Consider the following 23,793-nt stretch of genomic DNA (forward strand, 5'->3'; position numbering starts at 1 on the left):
TGCGCCATTGCACTACAGCCTGGACGACACAATCATTAATAAAGACTTAATCATTCTTAAAGGAAAAAAAATAAGCAATACTGAAGAAACATTATAGGGCTTCTATTGGCAATAACTGGAGTAATAATTTTTTTTACATAATACATTTCTTTAGTATATATTTTTAGTATTTTATTTCAGGATTTCTAAAGTAGTTTGTCTTTGACCCATAATTTGTTATTAAGTAGGTCCTATCATCACATTTTTTTAGTGCTGAAACTGACATATAAACAATTCTGCGGTTTCTTTGGTGGGAAAAATAGCAGAAAATACAGAATTAGCAAAACTAGATTCACTGGCTCTATCATGTTTGCTAGGTGTAAAAAAAATGACAGTTTTCAAACAGCTATTTATTCACAATCTTTTACTCTAGAAATTTTAAGAGGTTTTGAGTCCATTCATAAAAATAAGGCCAAAGTGGCCCTGTAAAATCATCATTAAAAGTATACAGTAGAGAGCTATCATTCACATTATAAAAGGAAATCTCACTCATTTCATAGTCTAAAAAAATGCCAATCTTACTAGGTGCTACTTTTGGCAGCGGATTAATTTCCTCATGACCCAATACAATATAATTATCCCGACCAGATCGCCGAATTCCCCACAATCCATTCTGTACTAATGTTGGTGAGCGCTTCCTCCTTCTGGGAAGAGAGTCATCACAGACACCAAGGATCCATTCAGGCTTGTCTTTCACTTCTACTTCCCAGTACTGCCGGCCACTACTATAGCCCTTAGAACCCACAACAGCTGGGAGGCGATAAAATCTTCTTGGGTTTGAAGGTAAGATTTGCACTGTATTTCCATAGCGCACAGTTTTCCTATCTGCTGAGACTATAAGTTTATGATGTGCTGTTTCAGGATCTAGAATTACATCTACTTGAAATCGCTTGATAATTTTGTATAGGCCAGAATATTGTGGAGGCAGACGGTAACCGTATTCTTTTAATCTGAATGGAAAAGGTTCAGGGAATTTGAAATTTTTGTACCTGTGATAGATATCCTTAACATTTGCCAGTAATTCCAGTCCTGGCTTTACATATGTGCTCTCTATCTCCTTTAGTAGATATTTTAATGAGGAGGTATGATCTGAGAATTTTCTTAGGCTTTCATTTAGTTGTGCTAAAATATCCGTCTCTTCAGCTTGTAATTGCCCAAGAACAGTCTCTTGCTCCTTTTGGAGAAATAACCTAAGTTGCTCAAATTCAGACCTGACTTCTTCTTCCTTATGTTTTACCTTTTTCTTCAGTTCTAACGATTTTCTGGTTTGTACAGTTATGATTTTTTCAGTTAGTTCCACTCCCTCCTTCCATGGAGCATTGTATTCCTCCAATTTTTTCCTGTGATGGGAGGCAGCCTTCTTTCTGGGCCGAACACAGTGAAGCTGGTGATCAGTGGAGAAACGGCACCTTGGACATAAAAGCTCTAGGTCTTCCCGACAGAAAAAGGTCAAAACCTGATTATGCTTCTTACATACATGCTTCTCTTCCTGCCGCTTTCTCTTGCTTCTTATCTGGAGTTGCTTAGCAATTTCAGTCAAATGACCCAGTTGAGGATTGCTTGTCAATTTCCTTTCGGGACAGCAAAAGTGGCAAAAAGGGCAGGGAAAGCAAGTAATCCAGACAGACGGGACAGCTAGCCACTGCTTGAAGGTCAGCCATTGAGCCTTGAACAAAGATGGTAGGTAAAGTAATTATTTTAATAAGGCCTAGCTCTCTAGACTTAAGTCCCAGTAAGCAGTACATATCTTCCCCCAGACTTTGAAATTTGAATTGGCTTTCAGTTTTACTGCTTTGGCATGTAGATGGCAGCTTCTAGAAACTTCTCAGCTCCTTAGCTTCAGAGTCTACGGCCATGAATACTTCACAGCCTGCGGCCTATTGTACATTTCAACGTATTAGCTGGGTTGCTGCTCTTCCCTCTTAATGAAATAAAGTCAAGTTTTCCTCAAGAAAGTAGACTCAGGTCTAAGATAAGGAATCCTCCCTATGAGTGAGAAAAGACAAAACATTACAAATCTGATTACATAATCACAAATGTATTAAACATTCACACAGGAATCATCAAAGAATGCTGAAATCACTGGGTGGATGTTCTTGGAAAAACAAGATATTAATATCGCAGAGATTCGCACCATACATTACTTACACACACACACACACACACACACACACACACACACAATGTTAAAAATGTGGAACAAACTTACGTGCTTCTTGGTAGAATGCAATGGCAACTTTACAGCATTGCTCATATCATAGTCTTTCCAAAAATATTGACTTTCAAGCTAACCATGAGAAAATTAATTCAGATTGTGGAGCAATCCTACTAGACAACTGGTATGTATTCTATAAAATTGTCAATTATACGAAAAACAATCATAAAAAAGATTTCCAGATTTAAGGAGAGGAAAGAAACGTGAAAAATACAACATGTGATATCTGATTGGATCTGAAATCTTGAAATTTAACAGCAACAACAACAAAGAACTAAAAAAATGCTGGAAACAGGCCCGGAATGGTGGCTAACACCTGGAATCACAACACTGAGGGGCCAAGATGTATGACTCCCTTGCAGCCAGGGGTTCAAGACCAGCTTGATCAACATGGTGAAACTCCATCTCTACTAAAAATACAAAACATTAGCTGGGCAAGGTGGCATGTGCATGTAATCCCAGCTGCCTGAGAGGCTGAGACAGGAGAATCACTTCGCTGGACCCTCGGAGATACAGGTTGCAGTGAGCCGAGATTGTAGGACAACACTAAACCGTGGGCACTAGAATGAAACCATATATTAAAAAAAAGAAAGAAAGAAAGAAGAGAAAGAAAGAAATAAAGAAAGAAGGAAGGAAAGAAAGATAAAGAGAGAATTGGGAAGAAATAAATGTAAGAATCTTAGTATGGACTCCATCTCACATAATGTTCTACCAGTGTTAAATTAGGTACAATAAAATTATAGTAAAAAATAAATGGCTTCGCCGGGCGCGGTGGCTCAAGCCTGTAATCCCAGCACTTTGGGAGGCCGAGGCGGGTGGATCATGAGGTCAAGAGATCGAGACCATCCTGGTCAACATGGTGAAACCCCGTCTCTACTAAAAATATAAAAAATTAGCTGGGCATGGTGGTGCGTGCCTGTAATCCCAGCTACTCAGGAGGCTGAGGCAGGAGAATTGCCTGAACCCAGGAGGCAGAGGTTGCGGTGAGCCGAGATCGCGCCGTTGCACTCCAGCCTGGGTAACAAGAGCGACTCTCCATCTCAAAAAATAAATAAATAAATAAATGGCTTCATTGTTAGGAGATACATATTAATACACAGCAGGAAGCCATCTGGAAATCTGAAACTTTCAGAAATTTCCACAATTTAACAAAATATATAGCCAAGCATGGTAGCTCACACCTTTAATCCCAGCACTTTTTAAGGCCAAGGTGGGCAGATCACCTGAGGTCGGGTGTTTGAGATCAGCCTGACAAACAGAGATACCCCGTCTCCACTAAAAATAAAAAGTTAGCCAGGTGTGGTGGTGCATGCCTGTAATTCCAGCTACCCAGGAGGCTGAGGCAGGAGAATTGCTTGAACCTGGGAGGTGGAGGTTGCAGTGGGCTGAGATGACACCATTGCACTCCAGCCTGGGTGACACAGAGAGACTATGTCTCAAACAAACAAAAACATAAATAAGCAGAGAAAACATGAATGTAACAAACAGTTAACAATGGGGTGAATCCAGGGAAAATGTATAAGGATACCCACCCTTTCAAACTTTCTTTAGGTCTGACGCTTTCAAAATAAAAGTGAGGGATCAAGACTTCCTGGTTTGCTTTCAAGACACCTACAGGTACTTGATTTTAAGCAAGTCAGATTCCTCCATCAAACCTTGCAAGCTACCTAACCCAGCCTGACTAACATGGAGAAACTCCATCTCCACTAAAAATACAAAATTAGCCCAGTGTGGTGGTGCATGCCTGTAATCCCAGCTACCCGAGACACTGAGGCAGGAGAATCACTTGAACCTAGGAGTCAGAGGTTTAGTGAGCTAAGATCATGCCATTGCACTCTAGCCTGGGCAACAAGGGTGAAACTCTGCTCTCTCTCTGTCTCTCTGTCTCTCTGTCTCTCTCTGTCTCTCTCTCTCTCTCTCTCTCTAGATATATATATATATATATATATATATATATATATATATATATATATAGCCAGGCTGGTCTTGAACTCCTGACCTCAGGTGATCCACCCACCTCGGCCTCCCAAAGTGCTAGGATTACAGGCATGAGCCACCGTGCCCGGCCGGCCAAAGGAACTTTCTGCTAGATCTCTTGTCATCTGAAACCAAACAAGAGCCGTGAATTGCATTTGCTTATTAGTTCTTTTAAATCTTTTTCAATCTAGAAAAATGTTCTCTGTCTCCACCTATGTCCTAGACTACCCCACATTCAAGATTTGCCAATGGCTTTACTGGTTCTTTTTTTCTTTTCATGAGGTAGAGCCTTGTTCTGTTGCCCAGTTGCAGGATCTTGGTTCACTGCAGTCTCTACCTCCTGGGTTCAAGTGATTCTCCTGCTTCAGCCTCCTGAGTAGCTGGGACAACAGGTATACACCACCACACCCAATTAATTTTTGTATATTTTGTGGAGATGGGTTTTCGCCATGTTGTCCAGGCTGGTCTTGAACTCTGGACTGCAGGTGATCTGCCTGCCTCGGCCTCCTAAAGTGCTGGGATTACAGACATGAGCCACTGCTCCCAACATGCCTATTGCTTGTTGACGTCAATGAATTTGTACCTCAGTCCTTCACTCTTTAACCATTCTGCCAATCTGCCTTTGGAGAAAGAATGTAAGCCATTTACATTTAAAATAATAACTGATAAGAGGGGATTTACTTTTGTCATTTTACTGTTTGTTTTCTAAAGGCTGTGTAGCGTTTTTTTTTTTTTTTTCTCATTATTTCCATGCATAGCTGATGCTAAGATAAAAGCTAAAATTGACTGACTTTAATGGCAATTTATCCTCCAAGACTTCCCCTGGAATTTGCAAGCCTTAAAAAGACTGCAAAGACCAGGCGTGGAGTCTCATGCCTGTAATCCCAGCACTTCGGGAGGCTGAAGCTGGAGGATCACAAGGTCAGGTGTTCAAGACAGTCTGGTCAACATGATGAAATCATGTTTCTACTGAAAATACAAACAAAAATTAGTTGGGTGTGGTGGTGCATGCCTGTAAAACCAGCTACTCTGCAGGCTGAGGCAGGAGAATTGCTTGAACCTGGTAAGTGGAGGTAGCAATTAGCTGAGATAGGGTCACTGCACTCAATCTGGGTGACAGAGGGAGCCCCCGTCTCACACACACACACACACACACACACACACACACACACACACAATACTCCGGAGTTCCAAAACAGTTTTATCAGTGAGATTTTGTTAGTGCAACTGATGTCTAAGTAGGGAAAAATGATTCTTGGTTTTCCTATTTCTGTATCTTCCAAGAATTCTTCCCTGTTGCTTATTTCAATGTGTTCTTTTCTTCTATTAAACTGTATTCATGAGTTGTTATGGTGAAATCCCATCTCTACTAAAAATACAAAAATTAGCCAGGCATGGTGACAGGCACCAAATAATGTGTCACCCCAAAATAATGTATTTTTGAAAATTCATACGTTTAAGGCCTCATTCTTAGGGCTTACATTCTTACATTTAAAAAAATTTTTTTTCATTCTATATTTTCTTAAATTCAAATTATCTTTACATTCTTAAATACAAAATTCATGTGTTTAAGCCCTAATCTGAACTTAATGACTTCTCAATGGTGCCACCTTTATATTTTGCACAGTGAAAAAATATGAAGGTGGTGCCTTTGTGGAGGTTGTTAGGTTTAGATGAGTTCATGAGGGTGGGGTCCCCATGATGGGATTAGTGGCCTTATCAGAAGAGGAAGAGAGACCTGAGCTCTTTCTGTGCACACAAGTAAGAGAGAAAAGGCATCAGAGTGAAACCTATCTTGCTGGCACATTGATCTTGGACTTCCTAGTGTCCATAATATGGAGAAACAAATGTCTGTTTTTAGGCCACCCAATGATGGTGTCTTGTTATGGTAGCCAAAACAACTTAAATCATGATATATCAAGTTTGCAGAATTTTGTAAGCTTTTATCGTGAATTATTAAACTGAAGGTGGTCTTGAGGACCTCCTGAACTTGTAGTGGTGATTAGAAAGATTTTGCTTCAGTTGGGTGTGGAGGCTCAGGCCTATAATCCCAGCACTTTGGGAAGTCAAGGCAGATGGATCACCTGAGGGCAGGAGTTTGAGAGCAGCCTGACCAACATGGTGAGACCCTGTCTCTAATAAAAATACAAAAATTAGCCAGTCGTGGTGGCAAGCACCTGTAATTCCAGCTACTCAGGAGGCTGAGGTGGGAGAATTGCTTGAACCTGAGAGGCAGAGGTTGCAGTGAGCCAAGATCACACCACTTCACTCCAGCCAGGGCAACAGAGGGAGATTCTGTCTCAAAAAAAAAAAAAAGAAAGATTTTGTTCTCTACAATGCTAGTCTGAGAGTGTGCAGAAGAGATTATACAGTTTGTGTAATATTCTAAGTGTGGATGTACAGTGAATTACTTCAGTTGTTGGACTGTTAAAAAAATTTACAAGTTTTTTACTATTGTATGTAATATTATGGTGAAATGTGACACATACGCATTTTTAAATTACATTTTTCATAACAACACTTATCATGAGACCTACCCACTCAACTAGGCTTCAAGTGTATAATATCCTATACTTGCTCATAAGTACAATGTTCTACAGCAGGTCTGTAGAGATTACTTATCTTGTTTATCTAAAATGGAATGCTTCTTGATTCGTAACTTTCCATTTCTACTACTCCCAACCCTTGGCAAACACCATTCCCCTCAGATTTTATGAATTTAACTCTTTTAGACATCCCATACGAGTGGAAACGTACAGTATTTCTTTTTTCTGTGACTGCCTTTATTGCTCTTATTGTAATGACCTTAAGGTTCCTCCATGTTCTCACATATTTCACAGTTTTCTTCTATTTTAAGGCTGGATCTGTCACATTTTCTTTATCCATTCATCTTCAATGGAAAATTAGATTGTTCGTACATCTTAGGTACTGTGCCGTGTTGCAATACACATGAGAGTCCTAATATCTCTTCAAGATCATACATTTAGCCGGGTACGGTGGCTCAAGCCTGTAATCGCAGCACTTTGGGAGGCTGAGGCGGGTGGATCACGAGGTCAGGAGATTGATACCATCCTGGTCAACACGGTGAAACCCCATCTCTACTAAAAATACAAAAAATTAGCTGGGCATGGTGGCGCGTGCCTATAATCCCAGCTACTCAGGAGGCTGAGGCAGGAGAATTGCCTGAACCCAGGAGGCGGAGGTTGCGGTGAGCCGAGATCGTGCCATTGCACTCCAGCCTGGGTAACAAGAAGTTTCGAAACTCCGTCTCAAAAAAAAAAAAAAAAAAAAAAATCATAAATTTAATTCCTTTGAATACATATTCAGAAATGAGATTGCTAGATTATATGGTAATTGATAGCAGCTGGACCATTTTTCTTCCCCATTGAAAGTGTGCAAGGATTAAAATGTTTTCATATTATTACCAACACTTGTTGTTTTATGTTTTTTATTTGATAGTAGCCATCCTGACAAGTGTGAGGTATTATCTGACATTGTTTTGATACGCCTGTTCCTGATGATTAGTGATTTTTAGCTTCTTTCATATGCCTGTTGGTCATGCGTATATTTTCGTTTGGTCAAAATGTCTATTAAAATATTTTGCTCATTTGCAATTGTGATTTTAGGTTGTTGTTTTACTTAAACTACCAAGTTTTAGAAATGTGTTTATACATATTTTGGATATTACACGCTTTTTAAGACATATGGTTTTCAAGTATTTTCTTTGAATTCATAGATTGAATTTTCGCTGTGCTGTTTTTTCCTTTGTTGTGTAGAAATGATTTAGTTTCAGGTAGTCCCAGTTGTTTATTTGTGTTTTCATTGCCTGTGTTTCTCCCTCGCCCCCGGAGATGGAGTTTCGCTCTTGTTACCCAGGCAGGAGTGCAATGGCGCCATCTCGGCTCACCGCAACCTCCACCTCCTGGGTTCAGGCAATTCTCCTGCCTCAGCCTCCTGAGTAGCTGGGATTACAGGCATGTGCCACCATGCCCAGCTAATTTTTTGTATTTTTAGTAGAGACGGGGTTTCCCCATGTTGACCGGGATGGTCTCAATCTCTTGACCTCGTGATCCACCCACCTCGGCCTCCCAAAGTGCTGGGATTACAGGCGTGAGCCACTGCGCCCGGCTCATTACCTGTGCTTTTATCATTAAAATTATTGTCGAAACCAATATCATGAAGCTTTTCACCTTTGCCTTCTCTGGAGGACTGGAGTTTTACAGTCTTAGGTCTTATATTTAAAGTGTTTAATCCATTGTGAGTAAATGTGTATGTAGTATAAGACAAGGGCTCAATTTCAAGCTTTTGCATGCGGATATCCTGTTTTCTCAACACCATTTATTGAAGACACAAACCTTTCCCAATTATGTAGTCACCACACCCTTGTCAAAAATCAGTTGAGTATATGTGCATGAACTTATTTCTTCTAGGTTGACTATAATGTTTTATTGATCAACATGTCTGCCTGTATTCCAGTCCCATAATGTTTTGATTACTGTGGTTTTGTCTTATATTGTCATATCTGGGATTGTGATACTTCCAGCTTTGTTTTTTTCTGTTTCAAGACTGACTTGGTTATTTACAGTTTTTGTGGTTAGTTCTATGTAAATTTTGAGGGTTTTTTCTATTTTTGTAAAACTGCTATTAGGATTTTGATAGAAATTGCACTGAATCTGTAGATTATTTTGGGTAGTATGGACATTTTTTTTTTTTTTTCTTTTTTTTGAGACTGAGTTTCGCTCTCGTTACCCAGGCTGGAGTGCAATGGCGCGATCTCGGCTCACCGCAACCTCCGCCTCCTGGGTTCAGGCAATTCTCCTGCCTAAGCCTCCTGAGTAGCTGGGATTACAGGCACGCACCACCATGCCCAGCTAATTTTTTGTATTTTTAGTAGAGACGGGGTTTCACCATGTTGACCAGGATGGTCTCGATCTCTTGACCTTGTGATCCACCCGTCTCGGCCTCCCGAAGTGCTGGGATTACAGGCTTGAGCCACCGCGCCCGGCCTAGTATGGACATTTTAACAAGAGTATTTCTTCCAATCCATCAAGATGGAATGTCTTCCCACTTTTTTGTGTTCCTTGTGTAAATTTTTTAATCAATATTTTGTAGTTTTCATTTTACAAATGTTTCACCTCCTTAAGTTTATTTCTAAATATTTTATTTGTTTTTATACTTATATAAATGGAATTGTTTTTCTAATTTTCTTTTCAGATAGTTGGTTGTATATAGAAATGCTACTAATTTTTGTATGTTGATAATGTGCCCTCAACATGACTGAATTTATTTATTAGTTCTAATAGACTTCTTAAAATATCTTCAGAGTTCTTTAATATATAATATAATCATCAAATGAGGACAATTTTTCTACTTTCTTTCTGATTTGCATGCCTTTTGCTACTTTTGTCTTGCTTAATTGTACTGATTAGACCTTCCAGTACTATACTGAACAGCAGTGGTAAATGGGCATTCTTGTCTTCCTTGGAGTCTTAGAGAAAAGTTTTCAATTTCCCATGAAAAGTGTGTTGAATTTTGTCAGATGGTGATTCTTCATTCATTGAGATGATCTTTTTTTTTTTTTTCTTCAGTTTTTTACTCTATGAAAACAATGTATCACACGAGTTGTCATATGTTGAATTACCTTGGGAATAAATCCCACTAAATCACAGCAGATGGTCCTTTGAATACGGTGTTAGATTTGGTTCCATAGTAATTTGTTGAGGATTTTTGCATGTGTATGTTTCAGGAATATTGGCCTGTTTTTTGATGCCTTTGTCTTGATTTGTTATAAAGGCAGCACTGACTTCATAAAAGGAGTTTGAATGCGTTGCCCTCTCTTCAATTTAAAAAAAAAAAAATTTTTTTTTTTTTTGTTATGGAGCCTGGCTCTGTCTCACAGGCTGGAGTGCAAAGGCACAATCTTTGCTCACTGCAACCTCCGCCTCCCGGGTTCAAGCAATTCTCCTGCCTCAGCCTCCCTTGTACCTGGGACTAAAGGCACCTGCCACCGCACCCAGCTAATTTTTTTAAATTTGTAGTAGAGAAGCATGTTACCATCCTGGCCAGACTGGTCTCAAACTCCTGACCTGATGAGCCACCTGCCTCGGCCTCCCAAAGTGCTGGGAGTACAGGTGTGAGCCACTGTGCCTGACTTCTCTTAAATTTTTTAAAAGATTGAGAAGGTTCCTGCTGACAAGTGGAGGTTAAAAAAAAAAGTTAAAAAATAAAACCATGTTTCAGGGGACTCCTTCATAACAATGAAAAAAAGAAAAAAGAAAAAAGAAAAATTAGAAAAGATTGAGAAAGATTGCAATTAATGATTCTTTAAATGTTAGGCAAAATTCATCAGTGAAGACTTGTTTCTGTCTTTGTGGGGTGGTAATTTTGAGTACGGATTTCATTTCTGTCCTAGTTTTAGAACTGTTCAGACCTTCTATTTCTTTATGATTTTGTCTCAGTAAGGTGTATGTTTGTAGGACCTTACCTATTTCCTCTTGCTTGTCCAGTTTCCTTGGAGTATAATTTTATACGAGTTTCTTATAATCCATTTTATTTATAGTTTATAAGAAACTCGTATAAAATTATGTGAGTAATCGACATCAGCTGTAATATCGTCTATTATTTCTTATTATATTTATTTGCATGCTTTCTTTTTTCTTCGTTAGTCAAGGGTTTTCATCAATTTTATCTTTTCAAAAAACCAAATCTTAGTTTCTTTTTTCTCTATTCCTTTTCTATTTCCTATTTTATTTGTTTCTCTTGTAATCTGTTATTTTCTCCCTTCTGCTAACTTTGAGCTTAGTTGCTTTTTTCTAGTTCCTTACCATATATAGTAGATGCTTACTTAAAACCTTTGTGGTTTGTTGTTGTTGTTGTTGTTGTTGTTTGGAGACCGGGTTTCGCCCTGTTGGCCAGGATGGTTCCAGTCTCTTGACGTCTTGATTCACCCGCCTCCGTTTCGCAAAGTGTTGGGATTACAGGCGTGAGCCACCGCGCCAGGCCTGTCGTTGTTGTTTTTAATGTAGATGTTATCGCTGTCAACATCCCTCTTATAATCCCACAGGTCACCTGTGCGGAGCAATCCCAGCTCCCCGTGGAGGACTCAAAGGCAGCTTCTCGGCCACCGCGACTCTGACTGCATTCCCATTTTCCGGGGTACTCGGAGGACTCCATCCCGAGCCCGTGGGGATGGAGGCCCCCTCGCCAGGTTCCCCCAATCCCAGCCGGGGCTGGAGCTGTCGCCTTTTGGAGTCCACCTGCGCTCCCCTTCTCCCGGGCGCTCAGGAGCCTCGCTGGGCCCCAGGAAGGTCTGCTCCCGGCGGGGAGCGGCGCTCCTGTCTGCGTGGCGGGGGCGCTCCTGTCCGCGAGGCGGCTCCTGGGGCGGACGGCCCCTCCCTCCCCTGGGAACAGAGGCGTTTTCTCAGCCATCTCAGAAGACTGGACACAGTTCACTGTTTGGGTCCCTACCTGGCCAGGGTCACCGTGAAACCCTGTAGGGAGTTTCCCTTTCAGCTGTCACCCAGGTGGTAACAGCTGCTGAATGTTGACCTTCAGCCCTGATCTTCTGGGATGTTCTCATTAATCGATCCAATCACGGCTGGGCGCCATGGCTCCCACCTGTAATCCCAGCACTTTGGGAGGCCGAGGCGGGGCAGGGGAAGCCGGGGAGGGAGAAGGGGAGAGGGCGGGACGACGGATCACCTGAGATCAGGAGTATGAGACCAGCTTGACCAAAATGGAGAAACCTCATCTCTACCAAAAATATAAGAACTAACTGGGCTTGGTGACCGAAGCCGGTAGTCCCAGGTACTCTCGAGGCTGAGGCAGGAGAATCCCCTGAACCCGGGAGGCGGACATCGCTGTAAGCGGAGATGTGCCATTGCAGTCAAGCCTGGGCGACAGAGACACTCTGTCTAAAAATTAATTAATTAATTAATTAATTAAATTCATTCACCTTTTAAAAACTCTTTCCTCTAGTCAGCCACTCAAGCAATTTGAAGTATTCACTTAATCAATCATTAGAATCCTACAGCACAGAGAAAATAGACGCAATATCTAAAACTGGGCATCTGGCAGGCCAGGGCAAAGAGACAGAAATAAAGAATGCTTCCGTGTGGAAGCGGTCTGTTCACTTGAGATGAGGCTTTTCTGTTCATCAAGAACGCAAATGCCTCTCTCCAGAACTGAGCCACCGAATAGTGCCTAGCACCATCTGCGGGAACCTTTGGAAAAATCAAAATGACAGAGTTAGAAAACCTCATGTTCATGAAAAATAATCTAGTGGCATCCAGTCTAGTCACCTCCAGTCCCCACGTGTCAAAGGTCAAAAACTGTGACGTTCCCAGCTGATGATATGGCGTGGAGGTGGCCTGTGTCCATTCCCTCTTTAAGCTACAAATGAGAGCACAGTTGTTCTACAGCTGTCCCTCCTCCTTGTGTTCATTTATCATGCGGTTTTTAAAATCTTCCTTTATCAGCAGAAATATTTCACTTTTTGTGGTCAACATTCAGACTATTGTTATTTTTCTTTTTTGAGACAGAGTTTCACTCTTGTTACCCAGGCTGGAGTGCAATGGCGCAATCTCGGCTCACCACAACCTCCGCCTCCTGGGTTCAGGCAATTCTCCTGCCTCAGCCTCCTGAGTAGCTGGGATTACAGGCACCCGCCACCATGCCCAGCTAATTTTTTGTATTTTTAGTAGAGACGGGGTTTCGCCATGTTGACCGGGATGTTCTCGATCTCTTGACCTTGTGATCCACCCGCCTCGGCCTCCCAAAGTGCTGGGATTACAGGCTTGAGCCACCGTGCCCGGCCTAACATTCAGACTAAATAGTAAATGTCTATTTGTGATAAAAAAAAATAATAATAATAATATTTTTGAAGGACAAGGAGCATAACCTTGCTTCCAGTGAACTTAATTTCCAGCATTTTTTAATCCTGTCATTTTACATTAAAAACTACCACTTTCTGAGTACTTTATTAAAAACCCTGTATTTTTCGACTTAGTCAAACATTCCATTGAATCTGAAGAATTCTGTTTTGTAAAAAGAATTGTCTTCGATACACAAAAGTGAAAAGGAAGGCTTAGCAGGGCAGCTCAGCCAGGTCCACAGGGTTGCAACGTCCCTTCTCTGTGCTGCTACAACATCCTATCTCTTTCAGTGACTACACAGGGAAATCACAGTATAACCCCCTCTCATCAGGAAGCTTTTTAGAACAGTCTTATACAATATATCATTCTGCTTTCTAAGAATTTTTACAGCCCGGCACAGTGGCTCAGGCCTGTAGTTCCAGCACTTTAAGAGGCTGAGGCAGAAGGACCCCTTGATCCCAGCGATGGCTGTTCATTTCCTGTGCTGTTGAAGGACACACAATCAAAAGAGAATATCCGGAGTGTTTTGAGACAGAATTGTTTCTTTTTTCTTTTCTTTCTTTTTTTCTGAGACAGTTTAACTCTTGTCATCCGTGCTAGACCTCCATCTCCCGGGTTCAAGCAATTCTCCTGCATCAGCCTCCCAAATAGGTGTGACTACAGGTTCATGCCACCACACCCAGCTAAATTTTTTGTATTTTTAGAGAGACGTATTTCCACCATGTTGGCCAGGATGGTCTTGATCCCTTAAACTTGTGATCCGTCAGCCGTGTCCTCCCAAAGTGCTTGGATTACTGGTGTGAGCTACTGTGCTTGGCCAGATTCAAGTTCTTTCAACAGTTCCCATCCTCTTTCTAAAGCTCTTCCACAGTCTGTTACTCAAATTGCTCTTTCTCTGACTACCTCTTAAACGTGGGTGTTTTCCAGGGTCCTGTCCTTGACTATCTATTTCTGCCAGTGGTTCTCACTGTGTTTTCTGATACCACAAGGCTGCTATGCAACTGAACAGGCTCCTGAAATAAACTCTCATTCCTCTGTTGTAATTCTTTTTTTTTTTTTTTTTTTTTTTTTTTTACGACGAGATTTCACAATGTTGGTCAGGCTGGTCTTGAAATCCTGAACTCAGGTCATCTACCCGCTTTGGCCTCCAAAGTGCTTAGATTACAGGCCTGAGCCAGCAAGCCCGGCCCCTCCGTTGTAATTGTAAACTGTGCTTTCAGATAGAGTGTTGTTGAACCAGTGCAAATTACATCACTGTAAAGAAAAATAAATCACTGTAAAAAAAATGAAAAAGAAAAAACAGAGTGTTGGAGAGAAGGATGAAGACACAGAATTCTATGAGACAAGGGAGTTGCAAGAAAATATGGGACTCATGGAACCTGGACCTGAAGATTTGTAACAGCTCTTCTGGAGATTTGACTATGTTGAGAATCCCTCAGAAGCTTCCTTTGTGTGTGGCCCATGGGTTTTCCTAATCCTATGTGCTCATGAGTGATCCCAAATCTCCCTCTATTTTGGTTTATCCTATGAGCTCATTTAATCGTACATTGGGTCAGTGTTTATTGAATACTCACTCTTTGTGAGCTATTGTACTAGCAGCTGAGGATACAAAAATAATGTGACATTGTCTACCACAAGGCAGCTGACAGTCAAAGGGAAGAGACTTTAGTACAGTTGGCACTCTGTATCTGCAGGTTCCACATTCTTGGACTCAACCAACTGCAAATCAAAAATTTTCAGGAAAAGAAACAAACAAACAAATACAATAATGAAATAAAGAAACAAAATAAAGCTGGGCATGATGGCTCACGTCTCTGATCCCAGCACTTTGGGAGGCTGAGTTGGGAGGATCACAAGGTTAGGAGTTCGAGACCAGCCTAGCCATCATGGTGAATCCCCATCTTCACTAAAAATACACAAATTAGCTGGTCATGGTGACCGGCACCTGTAGTCTCAGCTACATGGGAGGCTGAGGCAGGAGAATCCCTTGAATCCAGGAGGTGGAGGTTGTAGTCAGCTGAGATCCCGCCACTGCACTCCAGACTGGGTGACAGAGTGAGACTCCACCAGAAAAATTAAAAATAAAAATCAAAAACATAACACAACAACCATTTACACAGCATTTAAATTGTATTATGTATTCTAAGTAATCGAGGGATGATACAAACTATACAGAAAGGGGCGGGCACGGTGGCTCATGCCTGTCATCTCAGCACTTTGGGAGGCTGAGACTGGTGATCATCTAAGGTCAAGAGTTTGAGATCATCCTGGTCGACATGGTGAAACCTTGTCTCTACTAAAAATATCAAAAATTAGCTGGTGGCACATGCCTGTATTCCCAGCTACTCAGGAGGCTGAGGCAGGAGAATCGCTTGAACCTGGGAGGTGGAGGTTACAGTGAACTGGTATTGTGCCACTGCACTCCAGCCTGGGCAACAGGGTGAGACTCCATCTTAAAAAACAAACAAACAAACAAACAAACAAACCCAAAAGCAAAACAACAACAACAAAAACACAAAAAACAACTCTACAGAAAGATATGTATAGGTTATTTGCAAATATAGCATTATTTCATACGTATAAAGGACTTGAGCACCACCCACCTGGTATCTTGAGAGTCCTGGGACCCATTCCTCTCAGATACCAAGGGTATCTGAGGCAGAATTCTATGGAGGAATGGAGTTTCAAGGGAATGTAGAGTTTGTGGAGCCTGGGGCTGTAGATTTTCAGACTTTGTGGAGATTTGACTGTGCTGAGAATCCCTCCGAAGACTCGTCCGTGGTCCACGGCTTTACTCGTAGGCTTGTGAATCTATAATTTTGGCCTTCCTCTATATAAATGGTAGTTCATTAAGGGGAGAGAGTAAAAATGATCTTTAATCAGCAGCACACAACTGTATTTTATGCGTTTACAATGAAGAGCAAGTCTCTCTTTCACTCCGGACCCTATTTTTTCATGAAATCTTCTGTACAGAATTAGTATTTTCTGTTATTTGTATATAATTCCAGAAATATTTAATGCACAAGTAAAAAAATGTGTGTGTGTGTGTGTGTGTGTGTGTGTGTGTGTTGTATGTTTGGAGAAATGACAGCATACTGTGTGTACCACAGCATTTTTTTTTTTCTTTTCATACGGAGTTTCGCTCTTGTTACCCAGGCTGGAGTGCAATGGTGCGATCTCGGCTCACTGCAACCTCCGCCTCCTGGGTTCAAGCAATTCTCCTGCCTCAGCCTCCTGAGTAGCTGGGATTACAGGCACGAGCCACCATGCCCAGCTAATGTTTTGTATTATTTTTTTTTTTTTTTTTTTTTTTTAGTAGAGACCGGGTTTCACCATGTTGACCAGGATGGTCTCTATCTCTTGACCTTGTGATCCACCCGCCTCGGCCTCCCAAAGTGCTGGGATTACAGGCTTGAGCCACCGCGCCCGGCCCCACGGCATTTTTTAACCTAGTGCTTTATCTTGGGGATTATTATATGTCAGTATACATGCATCTCATTCATTGCTTTTAAGAAGGAATGACCAAATTTAATTGAAAGCTTTAAAATCATCTCAATGATGTTTGTTTTACAATTAGTGGAGTTTGCATTCCTATAGATTCATTATTTCTAAGCTTGTCAGAGGCAACAGGCACTATAGACAACAAATATCTATTTTGTTAGGCCTTATTTCTATTTTGAAATGAAATTCATCAAAATAAAACTTATGTGCATACATATTAAAATATTAGTATTTTACCTCAAAAGGACATAAACGACAATAATAAAAATAGTGTGTAACAAAATAAGCCTCATTGTAACATGCCAAGAGAGACTACAGATTTTCAAAATATCAAAAATGAGGAAGTATGATAGTCTGGGAAATGCACTCATTCTTTTTATTTACTCTCAAAATTATTTCCAGAGTTATGACATAGACTAGAATGTTATGAAGTATCAGGAAAGATATTGCTTCTATCTTGAACTTCACCATCTATGAATGCACAATTTTAGTCTCTAGAACTTGAAAAGAACATGCAGACCAATGCCTTTCATAGGAAATAAAGACTTGAGAATAAGTTAGATTTGAAAAATAATAATAATAATAATAATAATAATAATAATAATAGACAATAGCAATGTTGGATGTAGATTTCCAGAGACAGAATCCGGGTAAGACTGAACAACAATAGATTACACCAAAGTGAATTATTAATTCCCATATATATTCACAGTAGATATGCTGCTATTTATGTAGAAATACTTTAAATATGTAGGATTGAAAGGATACTAAATATTTTCAGAACAACCTTTACTCATTTCATTAAATAACTATGTTATTCCTCACCACAAAATGTGCGTGCGTGTGTGTGTGTGTGTGTGTGTGTGTGTGTGTGTATGTACTTGATAATTTAATATTTGTTTCTAGGTCTCATAATGCTTCAAATCCCCTCTCTTAAATATTTCCAATCGATAATGTTTTCACAGCAACTTCATTATGGAAACCAATTTCTTTTCAATTTATTATGCAGTTGTAAATGTCATAAGAACTAATTTTACTTATTTCAAAAACAGAGGATATGGCCAGGTGTGGTGATTCATACCGGTAATTCCAGCACTTCAGGAGGTCAACAAGGCAGAATCACTTGGGCACAGGAGTTCCAGATCTGCCTGGGCAATATAGTGAGATTCTGTCTCTATTAAAAATAAAATAAATATTAACTATTAACTATAATATGTTAAAGTAGATGCTCGCTCTCACCCTAGGTTGGTGGAGAAGCAGGACTTTCCGTGTTTTGTTGCCTTGGGTTCAGCCAGGGTTTAAACAGAAAAGCACATTCAAATATGGTGATTTCAGTATCATTTAATAAAGGGACTATGTGCAAAACGAGGCAGACTTTAAGGTAACTCACTGTGGAGCTAAGGTTCCCTCTGAGACCCTGTTCCTATAAGGGGCCTTTTCCAGCCCCAACCCCTATGGCATTACTACTGATTTAAACAGCATCCACTGGGTCAGGAGCAGTGGCTTATGCCTGTCATCCCAGCACTTTGGGAGGTTGAGATGGGTGGACCACGTGAGGTCAGAAATTCGAGACCAGACTAGCCAACATGGTGAAACCCATTCTCTACTAAAAATACAAAAATTAGCCAGCCACCACGGTCAGTCACCTGTAATCACAGCTACTCAGGAGGCCGAGGATGGAGAATCACTTGAACCTGGGAGGCAGAGGTTGAAGTGAGCCGAGATTGCACCTTTGCACTCCACCCTGGGTGACGAGAGTGAAACTCTGTCTCAAAAAAAAATTGAAGACATAGATGGAGATGGGGCATTCTGGGAACCTGGTGAAAAAGAATGTGGCTCTGAACCTCAGACATGTTGCTCAACAATTCACAGTCCAGATGGGTGACTCATGCCTGTAATCTCAACACTTTGGCTGTATAATAAAGAAAATAAAGATTTTAAATTTTAGAAAAAGAAACATTCACAGCCTGTTTTCCTGTTTGCATAGTGGGGATAATAATTGCCATTTCAAGGGGTGGTCATAATCTAATAAGTGTTTGCATAAAGCACGTATCTTAGCGTCCATCATGTGGAAAAGTAAGAGCAGCTGGCAGTAGCAGGCCAAGCACCTAACAAGTTAGTCCACATTACATACTGTAACGTAAGAACCTTATTCCCACTTTGTAGGTAATAAACCCAACATCGCATATATAGCAAAAGGAACAACTGAGACTCCTACCCAATCAGGCTGTTAAGAATATTTCCAGTCACTTTTTTGTACTCAATTATTTGTGATCACTCTTATCTAAGAAAATAAGGAGGTAGCAGTTTTCAGAATCCAATTCCAGAATCATAATACATGGTTGAATGTTTAAAATTGGGTCCTAAAAATTTCATCCAGAATTTTGAATGTTTATTTATTTGCTTATGTATGTATTTATTTATTGAGACCGAGTCTTGCTCTGCGCCCATGTTGTAGTGCAGTGGTGCCATCTCGGCTCACCGCTTCCTCCACAGGAGGATCATGAGGTCCAAAAACGGAGAACATCCAGGCCAATATGGTGAAATACCATCTCTACTGAAAATAAAAATATTAGCTGGGCACAGTAGCACATGCCTATAGTCCCAGCTACTCGGAGGCTGATGAAGGAAAATTGCCTGAATCCAGGAGGTGGAGGTTGCGGTTAGCGAAGATCATGCCATTGCATTCCGGCCTTGCAACAGAGCAAGACTCCGTCTCAACAAATAAATAAATAAGAATAGGTATTTCCGCCAGCAGTCTGTCTTCCATGTCTGAGCCTGTGGATGCGGAAAACTCTGGAATGAGTTTGGGAATCCAGAAAACAAAGGCAAGGACTGACTCTGGAAGCACAGCCTTCAAGGAACAAAAAAATTAAAACTGGCTGAGAAGGAAAAGGTCAACGCTAGCCAACAAATATTACCAATATTTAATTAACCCAGAACCTAATCACTGATTAAGTTAGAGGAGTTTCTTTTTTTTTTTTTGAGACGGAGTTTCGCTCTTGTTACCCAGGCTGGAGTGCAATGGCACGATCTCGGCTCACCGCAACCCCCGCCTCCTGGGTTCAGGCAATTCTCCTGCCTCAGCCTCCTCAGTAGCTGGGATTACAGGCACGAGCCACCATGCCCAGCTAATTTTTTGTATTTTTAGTAGAGACGGGGTTTCACTATGTTGACCAGGATGGTCTCGATCTCTCGACCTCGTGATCCACCCGCCTCGGCCTCCCAAAGTGCTGGGATTACAGGCTGAGCCACCACGCCCGGCCAAGTGAGAGGAGTTTCAACGGACCAGTGAGAGACAGATAAATCCAATCTTCCACTTTTAATGTCCTCCTGTTCTCCCCACCCACCCCACGTTCCAGGCTTAAAATGCAATCAGAGAAGAAGGTGGAAAATGTCCATCGGAGCATGTCATTGGCCAAAGGCTAATTTCATCCGCATTCTGTCCAATAAGGAAACAGAAAGAAAACTCTCCACAGGTTTATAAGCCCTGAAGGCGCCAGATTCAGAACTCTCAGGTGAACAGAGAGGCTGTGCTGTGTTGCCTGTTCTGACCTGGACCAAGAAGGACACGACTGACCTGCGAAGACAGGAGCAGCCATTCTTAGTCGGCAGTGGTGCTGAGGGAACCACCCCACCCATCTGGACATTTAAAGGCAGCTCCGGAGCGCTCACAGAGCCTGGACCCAAGTGGAGATTTGGCGTCAGGAGAGCACCCCTCGAACAACAAGTGCAGGTGAGCAGGGACTCAGGGAAGGAGCAGACACCTTGGGTGGGCTTAGGGTTTGGGAGAGACGTCGGAGGCTCAGGCTGCAAATGGAGTGACACTGGGAGGACTTCCCATCACAGTCTATGAGGATGAAAATTGGAGAACTCCCCTAACTGGGGTGGGAAAGGACGCTGCATTGAGGAAGTGCTTAGGAAATTTCCTTTGCAGACACCTGGCCAGTGGAGCGGATAATATAGGTGAGGTCGGAGGAGAATACAGTAGTTGGCAGTGAGGGGGAAGGGCCAGCTGTGCTTCTGATCAGTGACCCCAAATATGAGAACCGGAAACCAAAATGCCTGGCCTTGTTCTTGCCACTAATAGATTTCAACTGAACTTGAGAGATTTGTGTGGCCCCAGAGGAGTCAGACCTGAAAGTCAGATGAAATGGGATTAAAAAGACTGTGGAGGGCAGGGCGCTGTGGCTCACGCCTGTTATCCCAGCACTTTGGGAGGCCGAGGCGGGTGGATGATGAGGTCGAGAGATCGAGACCAGCCTGGTCAACAGGGTGAAACCCCGTCTCTACTAAAAATACAAAAAATTAGCTGGGCATGGTGGTGCCTGCCTGCAGCCCCAGCTACTCAGGAGGCTGAGGCAGGAGAATTGCTTGAACTCAGGTGGCGGAGGATGCGGTGAGCCGAGATTGTGCCATTGCACTCCAGCCTGGGTAACAAGAGTGAAACTCTGTCTCAAAAAACAAAAACAAAACAAAACAAAACAAAACAAAAAGAAGAAGAAGACTGTGGAGAGACTTTTGTGAAGGATGAAGAAGGGAGAGGAAGACACAGGGCATTTATTTATTTATTTATTTATTTATTTATTTATTTATTTATTTTGCGATAGAGTCTCACTTTGCTGCTTTGCTGAGTACAGTGGCACAGTCTCAGCTCACTGCAGCCTCCCTCTCTTGGGCTTAAGCGATTCTCCTGCCTCAGCCTCCCAAATAGCTGGGACTATAGGCTCCCACCACAACACCCAGCTAACTTCTGTATTTTATTTATTTATTTATTTATTTTTAAAGAAGAGGAAGAAAGACAAAGAGGAAGAGGGAGAGAGAATGGGGGTATTGCTTTGTTGCCCGGGCTAGAATGCAGCCTAAATATGGGTATGCCTATCATTGTCCTTAATAATGGAGACATGAAAGAAAATGAGGGAAGAGAGTAACAAACAAGAAGCCAACCAACATTTCGTTTAAACTTCTAAGTTGATATGATGTGGTACTGATAAGAGTGTATATTTTGTGTAAAGTGGAGAGTTCTATAAATGTTAATTACGTTTACTTGTTCCAGATCTGAGTTCCAGTCCTGGATATCATTGTTAATTTTCTGTCTCATTGATCTGTGTAATATTAATGTTGAAGTCTCCCACTATTATTGTGTGGGAGTCTAAATCTCTTTATAAGTCTTGTATGTCTGGGTATTCCTGTATTGGGTGCGTGTATATTTAGGACCTTTAACTCTTCTTGTTGTTGCATTGATTCTTTTATCATTATATAATGTCCCTCTTTGCTTCTTTTGATCTTTGTTGCTTTAAATACTATTTTATCAGAGGCAAAAATGGTAACTTCTGCTTTTTATTTATTTGTTTTTGCTCTCTGGTTGGTTGGTAAGTCTCTCTCCATCCCTTGTTTTGAGTCTTTGTGTATCCTTGAATGTGAGATGGGTCTGGATGCAGCATACAGTTTTAGTTTTTTGTCCAAATTGCCTGTCTTTGAATTGAGGAATTTAGTCAATTTAAATTTAGAATTCATAATGATATATGTGCGTTTAATACTGTCATTTAATATTAGCTGGCTATTTTGCCCATTAGTTGATGTAAATTCTTCATTATATTAATGTTCTTTACTTTTTGGTATTTTTTAGAAAGGCTGATACTGTTTGTTCCTTTCTATGTGTAGTGGTTCTTTCAGAAGCTCTTGTAAAGCAGGCCTGGTGGTGATGAATCCTCTGAGTGCTTGCTTGTTCACAAAAAACTTTATTTTTCCTTCACTTATGAAGCTTAGTTTGGCTGGATGTGAAATTCTTGGTTGAAAGTTCTATTCTTTAAGGATGTTGAATATTGGTCCCCACTCTCTTCTGGCTTGTAGGGTTTCTGCTGAGAGATCTGCTGTAAGTCTGATAGGCTTCCCTTTGTGGGTAACCTGACCTTTCTCTCTGGCTGCCCTTAGTATTTTCTCCTTCATTTCAACCCTGGTGAATCTGACGATTATGTGCCTTGGAGTTGCTCTTCTTGAGGACTATCTTTGCGGTGTTCTCTGTATTACCTGGAGTTGAATATTATCCTGCCTTACTAGGCTGGGAAAATTTTCCTGAATAATATCCTGAAGCATATTATCCAGCTTGGATTCATTCTCTTCGTCACATTCAGGTACACCTATCAAGCGTAGATTAGGTCTTTTCACATAGTCCCATATTTCTTGGAGACTTTGCTCATTCCTTTTTATCCTTTATTCTCTAATCTTGTCTTCTTGTTTTATTTCATTGAGTTGGTCTTCGACCTCTGATATCCTTTCTTCTGCTTGATCAATTCGGCTGTTAAAACTTGTGCATACTTCACATAGTTCTCGTATTGTGTTTTTCAGTTCCATCAATTCACTTATTTTCCTCTCTAAATTTTGTAATCTTGTTGACATTTTGTCAAACCTTTTTTCAAAGTTCTTAGTTTCTTTAGCTTGTGTTAGAACAAGTTCTTTTAATTCACAGAAGTTTCTTATTATCCACGTTTTGAAGCCTGCTTCTGTAATTGGAACACACACGTTCTCCATCAAGCCTTGTTCCGTTGCTGATGAGGAACTACGATCCCCCGCTGAGGAAGAGGCGTTTTGATATTGGGTATTCTCAGCCTGTTTTGACTGTTTTCTTCCCTTCGTTGTAGATTTATCCATCTGTGGTCTTTATAATTACCGTCTTTGTAATTGGGTTTCTGTGTGGACGTCCAACTTATTGATTCTCAGCGCCAAAATCTGAGCAACCCACTGCGCCGACCAAATCAGCGGCGTTAAGAATGATGGTGCTTTTCTGACTCTGCACCAAGAACCGAAGCTCCGAGGCGCCGGCAAAACCGCCTCGCCGGTCACAAGAGTCGCGCTGGCGACCCGTGGGGCTCCTCCGCTGGGAATCTCCTGGTGGGTGAGCAACAAGAATTCATGTGAAGGTGTGGCGTCCTCTCGTTCTTTGCGTTTTCAGTGGGAGCTACAATCCCGAGCTGCTAGTGATCAGCCATCTTGGATCTGTCTCTGTATTTTTAATAGACCGTCTGTTTCCCCATGTTGACCAAGGTGGTCTCGAACTCTTGACCTTGTGTTCTGCCCGCATCTACCTCTGAAAGTGTTGGAATTACAGGAGAGAGCCACTGCACCTGGCTACAATTTATTTATTTTTGTTTATTTATTTATTTTTTATTGAGATAGAGTTTCATTCTT

General features: G+C 41.3%; 1 protein-coding gene across 1 annotated transcript; it reads right to left on the reverse strand.

Moving 5' to 3' along the window:
- Nucleotides 1-389: 389 nt before the first annotated feature.
- LOC141583871 (tripartite motif-containing protein 60-like) lies at nt 390-11,659 on the reverse strand. Its single transcript, XM_074395683.1, is given in 3 exon segments — nt 390-439; nt 442-1,705; nt 11,300-11,659. Coding segments are annotated over 3 exon segments (1,674 nt in total).
- Between the last annotated feature and the right edge of the window lie 12,134 nt (nt 11,660-23,793).

This window comes from Saimiri boliviensis, chromosome 3, assembly GCF_048565385.1.
Source record: "Saimiri boliviensis isolate mSaiBol1 chromosome 3, mSaiBol1.pri, whole genome shotgun sequence".
Taxonomy (NCBI): Eukaryota; Metazoa; Chordata; class Mammalia; order Primates; family Cebidae; genus Saimiri; species Saimiri boliviensis.